The 12,185-nt window shown below is 43.0% G+C and overlaps 1 protein-coding gene across 1 annotated transcript in view; it reads right to left on the bottom strand.

Moving 5' to 3' along the window:
- Positions 1-561: 561 nt before the first annotated feature.
- The window catches only part of SLC27A2 (solute carrier family 27 member 2), a 45,733-nt gene continuing 34,109 nt past the window's right edge, over positions 562-12,185 (bottom strand). Inside the window, exons 6-10 of the mRNA XM_046010242.1 lie at positions 11,316-11,406; positions 8,689-8,887; positions 6,732-6,829; positions 2,055-2,185; positions 562-1,024 (exon numbers count right to left, since the gene is read on the bottom strand). Of these exons, the coding sequence (XP_045866198.1) occupies positions 848-1,024; positions 2,055-2,185; positions 6,732-6,829; positions 8,689-8,887; positions 11,316-11,406 (696 nt within the window). The 3' untranslated portion in view covers positions 562-847. The remainder of the gene's footprint in view (positions 1,025-2,054; positions 2,186-6,731; positions 6,830-8,688; positions 8,888-11,315; positions 11,407-12,185) is intronic.

Below are 12,185 nucleotides of genomic sequence, written 5' to 3'. Positions count from 1 at the left end.
GTACTAACTGGAGATCTGGGACTTATCTTGCCCACAGATACATTTTGTTCAGGTCCACGCAAGGCTTATAAAATCTGAGCCTTCACATTTAAAAAACTGGGGGATTCACAAATAGTTGGGTTTTCTGTTTTCTGAATAATCAGATCTTAGAAGTGCCTGAGCTGTATCCCCACAGGACAATCATCAGCCAACTGAGAAATGTCTACTAACACCTTCCATGTATAAAATTCTGGTACTGTTGGCTTAGGCTCCTTTAAGGGGTCTAGGTGGCCTTCTCACCTGATGGAGAATGCAATTTGTAGACAGTGGCCCAGATGCTATGAGGAGGGGAGAGTTGGCCTCACACTGGAGCTGGATTTCCACCGGACTGCTCATTAGTGACCCAGCCCCCTCACCTTTCAGCTTCTTGCCATTTTTAATTTATTTTTGTCTTTATTTATTTTTAACCTACAATGCCATTATTTTTATGATGAGTTAGGACATGTAAGAAAAGTTGCCAACAAGGCTGTTAGGCTCAGGGTTTTTGCACTTAAAGTCAAGAAAGAGACAATGTCATCACATCAGTTGGCATTCATCTATTTTATTATATATTTTAGGAAATAATGCACCCTCTAACAAGCTTGTTCTGCAAATACGAATGGTAGGTGCAAATTGAAAAAATACTTATCTCTAAATATTTTCACATGTCAAGGTTAATGTGTAATTTTTAAAAAGCCTCCCTTTTTGGAATGCATAAAAAAATTGCATCTCGCAATCTTCAAGCAAATTAAGGTTGGATTACACCAAATGGCTGTACTGGGTTCATTCAGTTTCTTTCTGGAAATGTGAGTTAGCCTGTCAGGAATATTCAGAATTTCAGAACTTTATTATTGATGGCATTGTAAATGTCCTCAGTCATCGGCACATACGTTTCTGCTTTGTCATCCAAGAAATACAAGGCATCTTTGATGACTGTTGGGTTAAAGCCCTCTTCCACGAGGGTCACTTTGCGGTGTTTAAAAGTTCCAGTGATCTCAATGGTGTCCTGAAAAACAGCAAACAGTCCACATTGGTGGAGTGTTTTGTAAACAGATGAGGGTTCAGGCCAAGGGGCAGAGGTGGGACAGGAAGGCTGGTTCAGGTGGAAGCTGTGAAGGGCAGTTCCACGTATCGATACCTCGGGTTTACAGAAGCTCCACAGGGTGTGTGTGGGGGGGGGGGGGGGGCTCTGTGGAGGTAGTTTTCCATTCCCCTGAGGCTTTAAAATCACCTGTGGGGCACGAGGGGCTGTGGTTGGTGAGAGGCAGAGTAGAACTGCTTATTGAGCTCCAGGTGTTACTAGAATATCCTAATTTATGGAGGGGTGGGGCTAGGGAATCATCTTCACACAGATGGCTTTTTCTTTCTTCAGTTGATAGGTGATGGCGGACCTGAGGCTATTCCAATGTTCACGTCTCTCTGCCATTCTCGTAAAGCAAATGTCAGTGCTTTATGAACAGCAACAGAAATAACCCTATAACTTCCGCAATAGCAGGTAATCTAATATTTCTTTTCTCAAGTCTCCAGCTACAGAATCATAGAGCTCATAGTCCAAAAGTGAGAGTGTTAAGCTAACCAACGGGTTAATGTCTGAGAAAGAAAAAAACATCCCTCTTGTGGTGGTAGTTAAGCTTCTGATAGTTCCAACCGGCTAATGATGCCCAATTAAATTTCACACCTTAGAAAGGTGTAGAACTACAGTGGATTTTTCCGTTCTTTAGAACTGGAAACAACAAATAGGAGGGTCAGAGCGTTTCTGTTTCAAGTGTCTGTCATGCCTCGTCAAACACAGTCTTTGTGAGTTATCAGCTAATGCTGCTGCTCAGTGAACTGGTCTGTCTTTTTAGGGAGAAAGGGATCAGAATTTGGCTTCTGCTAGTTCTATTTTCTGATATTTCTGCTTCCTTGTTGAGCTTCCGGGTTAGGGGTGGTGAAAATTTGGTTAATAGAGTCGCCATGGTAGAAGGGAGTTGCTCTCTAAGAGACAGCTGTCTCTGAGAGAGAGGATAACTGAACTCCACAGCGAGAGGTCTCACCTGTATTCTTAGAAACCGGGGCCTTGCATATGTGGGCAGGTAATCGGCAACATGGTTAAAGATTTTCTTTCCATCGAATTCACAGTTTTTCTTCATTTTGATTGCGGCCATGCCAATTCGACCCTCATGACCTAGAAATCAAACGAGAAAACATTAGCTGTGTTGTGCTATTTATGACGCTTTCCTGATTCAAAGAAGCGGGGACTGAGAACATGGGTTTCTTTTGGATAGTTGGAATTTTTATTTCAGATATATGTTGAAGTCATTCTAAAGCGAATACAACAACAACAAGAGCTATATGCCGATTAAAATCTTCTTGTTAAAGGTTTATTTATTCACTTTAGAGAGGGAAAGTGGGAAGGGGGCGAAGGGAGAGAGAGAGAGAAACTTTAGCAGACTCTTCACTGAGCTTGGAGCCCGATGCAGGGCTTGATCTCAAGACGGTGAGATCATGACCGGAGCTGAGACCAGGAGTCGGACACTCAACAGACAGTGCCGCCCCGGTGTCCCAATTAAATCTTTATCATATGCGAGACCCTATACTAAGTGTGTTTATGGACTACCCCATTTAACCCGCACAACAGCCTTATGAAGAGGTAGAAATATTATCTGCATTTTACAGATGAAAAACCTGAGGCTTAAAGACAATGAGGAATTTGTTCACGTTCACACAGCAAATAACAGGCAGAGTGAGACACTGGATTGAGACAAGTGGTCATCTTTCTTAGTGGCCTCCATGAAAACACCTGAGAGGGAGACAAGTCCCACTGGTGGCTCAGGGAATTTTGGCTTTTGGACTCTGGTGAAAAGTCCTTTGTCCCCTGTCATGCACCACCGGGCTCAGGGTGCAGCGTCAGGTCCGTTGTGCTTCAGGGCACAAACACCACCTTTGAGACTTATTTATTTAATCAAGTTTCTTAATAGCTCTGCCTCTCTGCATTTCAGAGAAGCTGTGGGTGGGAAGGGTGATGGGAGGCACAAGGGTGAGCTGCTGTGGGCCCTCTGTTGATAAGCTTTACTCCCTTAGAGGCTGTGTCTCCACGGAGATCCAGCAGCTCTTTCCTCCCTGTCACGCAGCAACGTAAGTGGAGAGGAGTTTAGAACAATTACTCAACTGTTTTCTTGTGAGGATAGTGGTAATTAGGTCTTAATACATCTTCTACCTGACCCAGCAGACTCAGCGGGAGTCTAGGTCCACTTCCCTGAACTACTTAGCTGTAATCAGAGAGGGGAAGGAGCCCGTCCTTTGTCACCTGGGCCCCAGCTTTCGAAACCTCTCCCATGGTGACTGTGTGTTTACTTGTGGCTCTAAATATGGAAGGGAGCAAGAGGAAACATTAAAAGAAAGAAAGTGCACCCCTATACAATATGCCTTGAGCTAAAGGAGGGAGGAAGGGCACTGGACCCTCTTTCTCTAGGGGTCCCCACTCTGGGAGCTCTCTCAAGAGCACCCATCTCAGGACTCTCGAATGTCTCTGGTAAACTTCTTTTAGAATCAAGGCAGAGGCTGATGCAACAGAAATCTTCAGCGCTGACTGGCTCCTTGCCTCTTGCTCTGACAGAGGCAATGCCCAGCTGAGACATGAATAGTCCTATTGGGTCTCTGGTCTCTTCCCAGGCTCCCAGGGCTTGGTTTGGGGCCGGTTCAGCTCCAGAAGGAAGAAGGTTCCGGTTTACAGCTGTTCTGGCCAGAGTCTCTATAGAGTTGCACTGTCCAGTGAGGCAGCCACTGGTTACATTTGGCTCTTAAAATTAATTATAATAAAATCCAATAAAAAATTCAATTCCTCAGTGGTACTAGCCACATTTGAAGTGCTTAGCAGCCATGATTATTGTCCACCATATTGGACAGTGCAGACACAGAACATTTTCATCATTGCAGAAAGGTCTATAGAGAACAAAAGGTTCTGGAGAGTAGCTGGGAAGTTCTGGTGTGACACCTAATAAATGTCAACCAGACCCAAACTTTGGAGTACCTTCCTGGTTGAAAGCTGAGATGTGTGAAGGTCCCGCTGAGTTCTCTGCTGCTGAGAATCACTCTGGTAGACTGGCTTATTCTAGATAGTCCTGCTGTGTTTCTAGGCTGGAATGGGGTTGGCTGCGTGCTTGGTAGACCAGCCAGCCACAGGCAAGATATCGAGAATCACAGACTCTGAAAGCTGAGAAACAACGTCTCAGCTCATCTCGAAGCTTTCAATGCTGCAGAATCCTCACAGGACCTCACATGGACATCCAGCTTCTTCACACATCCCAGTCCCTGGGACATTCCCTGCCCTAGGAGACAGCCTTTTCTGTTGTTGGCCTCTGGTTATATGAGACATCTCAAGTGAAAGTTTGTTCCCTGGTGTTGCATACCTGCTCCTTGTTCTACCTGATTGCCTTAAAGTCATTTGAAAACCATTAACCTCCTCTTCTTTTTGTTCTAGATGGGTGATTCTGAGATCTTAGTAGTTGTTAGAGTCACTTGGGGATAAAAAGAAGGCATAAAGAGTCTTAGTCCCAAACCCTAGAGGTTCTGATCTATTAGATCTGGGCTTTAAAAAGTTTCCCAGGTTGAATCACTATACAGTATAGCTGAGACTAATACTACACTGTACATTAACTAACTGGAACTTAGATAAAAACTCAAAACAAAAGCTTCTCAGATGAATGGACATTGGGGAGGGGAGGCAAACCATAAGAGACTATGGATTCTGAAAAACAACCTGAGGGTTTTGAAGGGTCAGGGGTGGGAGGTTGGGGGAACAGGTGGTGGGTAATAGGGAGGGCACGTTTTGCATGGAGCACTGGGTGTTGTGCAAAAACAATGAATACTGTTACGCTGAAAAAATAAATAAAATGGAAAAAAAAAATAAAATGAAAAAAAAAAAAGTTTCTCAGATGATCCTGATGATCGGCCAGACAAGGCTTCAGTGCTTCTCAGAATTCAGTATTTTTTTTTTAAATTATGGTCACACACACATAACATAAAATTCATCTTAGCTATTTTAAAGTGTACAATTCAGTGGTATTTTGTACATTCACAGCATTGTGCAACCATCACCTGTATCTAGTTCTAGAACGTTTTCCTCACCTCCCAATCAGACTTCATTGTTTTTAAGAATCACTGGAGGGTTTGTTAAAACACAGCTGCCCAGGGGTGCCTGGGTGGCTCAGTGGGTTAAGCCGCTGCCTTCGGCTTGGGTCATGATCTCAGGGTCCTGGGATCGAGTCCCGCATCGGGCTCTCTGCTCAGCGGCGAGCCTGCTTCCCTCTCTCTCTCTCTGCCTGCCTCTCTGTCTACTTGTGATCTCTCTCTGTCAAATAAATAAATAAAATCTTAAAAAAACAACAACAACAACAAAAAAAAACACAGCTGTCCAGACCCCACCGCAGAGATTCTGATTCAGTAAGTAGGTCTGGGGTCGGCCTGAGAAATCGCACTGTGAGCAAGCTCCCGAGTGACCCCACTCTGAAGAGCACTGGATTCGATCCTTCCATTCCATTCCCCAGATTCTCTCACCTTCTCATACACATTCTTTTGTGTGGTTAGCTAAATCCAGCATTCGGACATGCATGCAACATTTCAGGTGGGGTCTGTGAGGGCCCAGCATGCCGTGATGGTGGACAACAAGGACATGTGTCTTTGTGTGAATTCAGCCCGTGTTCCAACATGAGGAGTGTGCTGTACCTCATGCTCTGTGACCTGGGAGGCAGCTGCACATCCGTTCGTGGCACTGCCACAGGGTTGGAGAGGAACAGGCAAGAGAAAGTCTCAGATCGTCTTAAAAAAATTAAAGACAGCCCAAAGTCATGGGAAACCATCGCAGCTCAGGAAAGAGAGACTTTTGGATTTTCCTTTGGAAAATAGGTGAGAATCCCAAATATTGAGTACTGGGGGAATATTAATAATATCCCTAGCACCTTATATTTGGACAGTGATTTGCAGGTTTTAATCCTCTGTCATCTATAATGAAAATGATTTCTTCCCATGACAACACTCCTGGATATATCTGGTAAACAGGCATTTGGTATTTACGTAGTTGAAATGAATGAGTTCTCTTGACAATCTCAACTGCAGGGCTGGTATTACCCCAAATTTTAGTGACTTGCCCAATGTCAAACAGCCAGCAGGTACTCAGCCAAGTTCCCAAAGTCAGAACTCAGCAGTCCCCACTCTGCTGGCAGAAACAGATCTGCACTTGATGGCTTGGTGACCCCACCCTGTGTGATGATTCTGAAACTCATGGGGTGGGCTGAAGTCAAGGACCTGTTTTAAAAGAAGTCTGGACAAAGTCAGCTCCTTTTCAGTTTTTTTCCTCTTAACAATTCTACTTGTTTTTATTTGTGATTCCTGGTTCAGAGGCCAAGGTACCATTTCCCCACTATCAAGCCTGAGGGGTGCCAAATGCAGTGTGGGACCATGCATCTTGGAGAGATCTGGCTTGCCTGAGAGCCCAAGGACAGCCAGGGAGCTGAACCATGGAAGGAGGCCAGGTTCAGATGTACTGACTTGGCTGATTTACAGTGGACTATAAACCAGACATCAGCCCCTCACTGCCAGGTGGCTCAAAGAGTTGTTGGACTCTCCAGCTGACAGGCAAAAGTGATGACAAACTTTGCTCTGGGCTTAAAACAATGTTCAGTTACTGTGTGGGTTTAGGCACAAGGGTTAGACTTACAACATATTGTGCATACCTGGCACGGACACTCCGTAAACATTTACTTCTTGGACGAAATCGACCAGTCCTACTATATCAGCAACTTCGGTGGTGGCCACGTTTTCCCCTTTCCAGCTGGAAGAAAAGGCAAGGTTAGCAGCGGTTACTGATGGTCCCTGGCCAGGTTGCCGGGACAGGGCAGGTGGTGTCAGCCCCAGACCTCTGGAGGGGCCAGCACTTGCGTTCCACTCTCTTCCCCCGGATGCCCCTGACTCAGTCACCTTGCTTGAGAAACAAAAGACAAAGGCGTAGAACTAAATAATAAAATGTGAAGTTCCAACCTCACCACATGAAACATGACACAAAGAATGGTGTTGGTCTAGTGTTGAAATACAGGTTTGGCCTGAGAAAGGCCCAGGAAATAAAAATAAGTCTCAATGACTTTTTGATGTGTTTAGGTCTCTCACTTTTCTTACTGACTTTGGTTGCTATTTAATTCAATTTAATGGAATTTCGTCCTTGTATTTCGGGGTCTCATGGCAAAGGGAAAGCTTTGAATAGGAGATACACTTTATTTGCAGGGAGGTTATAATGTTAGTGCCCAACCTCGGGCTACTTGTCCTCTTAATAAAGAATTAAAATTTGTCTTACATTTAAAAATTCTTTAGATCTCCCAGAAGTATATTTTCGTAACATGAAGGTGGCATAAAAACATCGTATGCATCCTGACTCATAGAATACTAGAGATGGGAGGATCACTGAGGTCCTTCTTTCTTTCTTTTTTTTCTTTAAGAGACAGGGTCTCGCTATGTTGCCCAGGCTGGAGTGCAGTGGCTATTCACAAGAGCGATCCCACTACTGATCAGCACGGGAGTTTTGATCTGCTCTGTATCCAACCTGGGCTGGTTCACCCCTCCTTAGGCAAGCCGGTGGTCCCCCGATCCCCTCCCGGGAGGTCACCATATTGATGCCAAACTTAGTGCGGACACCCGGTCGGCATAGTGCGCTACAGCCCAGAACTCCTGGGCTCAAGCAATCCTCCTGCGTCCCTCCTGAGTAGCTGGGACTACAGGTACGTGCACCACCGCGCCTGGCAGGTCCTTATTTCATGGGTGAAGGAACTGGGCTTGAGAAAGGTTACCTGCCGTGACAGCACAGCTGGTCAGGAGGAGGGGTGAGCTTAGGTGCTTGGTTCTCCTCATTCCTATTCTTGCTCTGCCTACTGCAGCCAGACACCTTCCATCCCTTCCTCATTCATTCATTTATTCATTCATGTGTATTAAGCTCCGGGCTAGGTGCTGGGGGGTGAACCAGCAAGCACAGGGCCTGGTCTCAAGGACCTTACACAGGAAGCAAGCTGATTAAACCCAAGTGTCATGAGGCTGGGGGCCCATGCTGTGGTTGGGAATTAGTTTCATGGTCTTATTATAATGATCTCCAAACTTCATGGTGCTGACTCAGGTTTCTGTGGGAAACCACCTGGTTAGGGCTGGAGCGAGCGAGGGAGGGAGGGAAACAGGTGGGGCTCAGAACACTTCACCTCCTCTTCAGCCCATCAGCTCCACATTAGTTTGCCTTTGGTTTTATCTGAAGAAAGGCCCCATGACTGGAAGCAGTGTGAAAATTCCTGGCTGTCCTACGAGTGTCTGGTAATAATTGAGGATAAAGGAGAGGATCGCTTCTCGGCCTTTTGGCTAAGATCAAGTGTAGGATAAAGGAGAGGAATTGGATGGACTATTAGGCTTCAAAAATCGGGCCCAAGTTTTCTGCTTTTTTCCTCATCTGGTGTTGCTCAAGCAAGTTAACTGTGCATTGCAGAGTGACACTTTCTGTGTTTTGTTGCTTATTTTCTGGGAATACAGAGGTTGAACTGATGCACTGAGATATAGAAGGAAATGGAGCATCAGAGCCAAAGTAGAATGAGGTTCCAATTTAGGAGACAGCCAAATTGTACATGTGTTAGTTTTCTGGCTCAATAATTCAAAGAAACCAACCGGAAAGTATCTCCAACTCGGTCGTGGAAGTAGATGAAATTGTCATGGTCAATCATTAAGAGATCTCCACTATTGAAATAGAGGTCTCCTTTCTTAAAGACATCTCTCAGTTTTTTCTTCTCTGTCTGAGTATTTCCTCCAGCATAGCCAGAAAAGGGTGTAAATTCTGTGATTTTGCAAATGAGGAGTCCAACCTCACCTAAAACAGAAGAGAGTAAACTGTTCTTTTATCTGCTAGCAGTAGGCAAATTTTATTATTAACATTCTCTTGAAACTGTTGCCATATACTCAGAAAAAGACATCTTCACGTGTGGCCCTTAAACCTGCTGAAAGTACCATTTTAAATGTAATTTTATTTATTTTATTTTATTTTCAAATGCCATTTTTTAATCTTATAGGGCCTGGCATTAAGCCTGTCTTCCACAATGAAAAAATTAAAGACTTTATTAGTAATTAAAATACTCTCAAAAATGTAGTGCGATGTTGTTCAGGTTGCATTTTCAGTTACCTTTATTAGAAATCATTTACAAAGCTGGCACAACATTGATCTAATTTTCCATGTACAGTGGCAACATTCAGATGCTTATCATTTTATAATCTGCATACAGTATTTGGAATCAGTTTTTGAACTTGCAAATGGAAGATATTTTCTCCTTTACCTCAACCTTTCATTTTCTACAACCTAAGACAACTCCCGAGTGAAACATCCCTACCATTCTGTCTTAGTTTTATAGTATTTCTAAGACATAAACTTATAAAATTCTCTTTCAATCTGTTTTGATTGACCAAATGCACAGATTTTCTAAATTCTAGGTATTGAAACTCCGTATATATCTGTTCCTCAAGTGGATCTTAAAATTCTTCCAAAAGTGACTGTGTTCAAATAATTCTTATCCCATTTTACAGAAGATATGCCTATCCCTCATGTGCATAACCCTAAGTCCTGCCAATGGACATTGCCCCAGTTATCAAATTAACTCCGGGCTGAAATTAGCATATATTTTTTCAGACTATTCCCAGATTTAAAAATTTGTAATGAAATTGAAACTCATTGGTTTTCTTGTGCCTTTTCAAACTCTTGTAATTGGGTTTTGATCACATTTTATTTTAAAGAGGTTGACACATGGCTTAAAATAATAAAATCTCCCTTCCAACTGCTAACCAGGCCCAACCCTGCTTAGCTTCCGAGATCAGATGAGATCAGGCACGTTCAGCGTGGTATGGCCGTAGACTTAAAATAATAAAATCTAAGTAACACCAAACTAAGAAAATGTTTTTAAAAACCTATCCTTTCCTGCCTATATTTATATATTTTTAAAGATTTTATTTATTTATTAGAGAGAGAGAGAGCGCGAGCATGAGAGGGGGGAGGGTCAGAGGGAGAAGCAGACTCCCTGCAGAGCAGGGAGCCCGATATAGGACTTGATCTGGGACTTCAGGATCATGACCTGAGTCGCTTAACCAACTGAGCCACCCAGGCTCCCCTCTGCCATTGAAGTGTGAAACCTGGCTTTAATAGGGGGTTTTGAGGCGCCTGCGTGGCTCAGTTGGTTAAGCAACTGCCTTTGGGTCAGGTCATAATCCCAGAGTCCTGGGATCGAGCTCCGCATTGGGCTCCCTGCTTGGTGGGAAGCCTGCTTCTCCGTCTCCCACTCCCTCTGCTTATGTTCCCTCTCTGGCTGTGGCTCTCTCTATCAAATAAATAAATAAATAAATAAATAAATATCTTTAAAAAAATGGGTTTTGGAACATGCCGGTAAACCTAGAGTAAGAGTGACAGAGGTCTTGAGAATTTTCAATGAGCAACTTTGCTTTTTTCATGCCTTGATAGAAATGTGAAAAAATGCCTAGCTTTGGAGCAAAATAACACAGTGCTAAGAATTGGTGAATGCAAGAGAACAAAAAAGAAAGAAACCAAAAAAACCAATCAAACAAAACAACTGTTGTCATACAATCCATTGGCAACACGCTGGCTGTAGGAAGGGTCACTTTCCATGCCCATGTACATGTATAGCCATACACATCATATATGCATGTATAGACACGGTACACACAAAGTACAGAATTCTATGTGGCCACACATTTGTAATTCTACAAATGTTAGTATTTTACCAAATAATGATTTACACACATCATTAGACAAATGCAGGGTATTTTAAGTTTGAAGGTGAAGGAAAACCCACTAAAGTGAACTAGATTTTGCAACCATCATTCCATATCCCTTTCCCCAAAATACCTCACAGACAGGAAGTTGTTAAGCTAAGTTTCAAAGTATAACTATGCTATATGTAGTGGTAAATGAATACCTTTTGGAATTCCTGGAAATTAATTATTTCTGAGGGTATTAAATAAGTCTCTTTTATTCCCCCACCCTAAAAAAATTTTTTTTTTATCACGTATTCATTTTAGCAATTGTATGTTAGTTCTTTTTTTTTTTTTTTTTAAACCTTTTTTTAAGAGCCTGATGCAGGGCTCGATCCCAGGACCCTGAGATCATGACCTGAGCCACAGGAAGAGGCTTAACCCACTGAACCACCCGGTGTCCCTGTATGTTAGTTCTTAATAGTCACTTGATAATGGTAAAAAAAAAAAACAACCCAGGTTAACTGAACAGAACTCTCCCGTACCTTTGGGAACTCTGATGCAATATCCATTTCCATCTCGCATAGGCTCATCTTTCTCCACGTCATATTTAATCAGATCGTAAGTTACGACTTTCTAGAAAAATTAAAATACATAATTTTATTTTATTTACTTTTTAAGATTTTATTTATTTGAAAGAGAGAGAGTGAGAGAGTGTGCACGCAGGAGCACAACCATGGGGAGAGGTGGAGGCAGAGGGAGAAGCAGACCCCCGCTGAGTAGGAAGCTGGACACGGGGCTCCATTCCAGGACTCTGGGATCATGACCTGAGCTGAAGGCAGATGCTTAACTGACTGAGCCAACTAGGAGCCCCAAAATATATCATTTCAAATATAAATTTCTTTACATCTTTCCCCTTTTATTGTGGCATAGCATACCTTAAGTACAAAAAGTACATAAATCTTAAACACCCAGTTTGGTAAAATTACATATGGACACATCCATGTCATTACCACACAGACCAAGAAATAAAACACTTCCATATACTGTCAAAGTCTCCTCTTGCCCCTTTCTGTCATGTCCACTGCTATTCTAACTTATCACCACCAATTATCTTAACTTCAAATAAATGAGGTAAGGAGATAAAGTATGTGCCCTTGTTCCTGCTTTCATTCTGTATAATGTCTGTTACTCGTCTAGCCATGCTGTTTTTTTTCCCCAATGGTTCATTTTTTATTGCCACGGGATTTTCCTTGTATGGATACACCACAATTGATCTATCTTCCTGTTAATTGGCATTTGGACTGTTTCCAGTTTTAGACTTTTACAAATGATGATGTTGTGAACACTCTCCCACATGTGTTTGGGTAGACATATCACAAGGGGATTTTAAAAACCTGTATGCCACTATTAGG

The sequence above is a fragment of the Meles meles genome, chromosome 6, assembly GCF_922984935.1.
Source record: "Meles meles chromosome 6, mMelMel3.1 paternal haplotype, whole genome shotgun sequence".
NCBI lineage: Eukaryota > Metazoa > Chordata > Mammalia > Carnivora > Mustelidae > Meles > Meles meles.
This window is presented reverse-complemented; position numbering and strand designations above follow the sequence as displayed.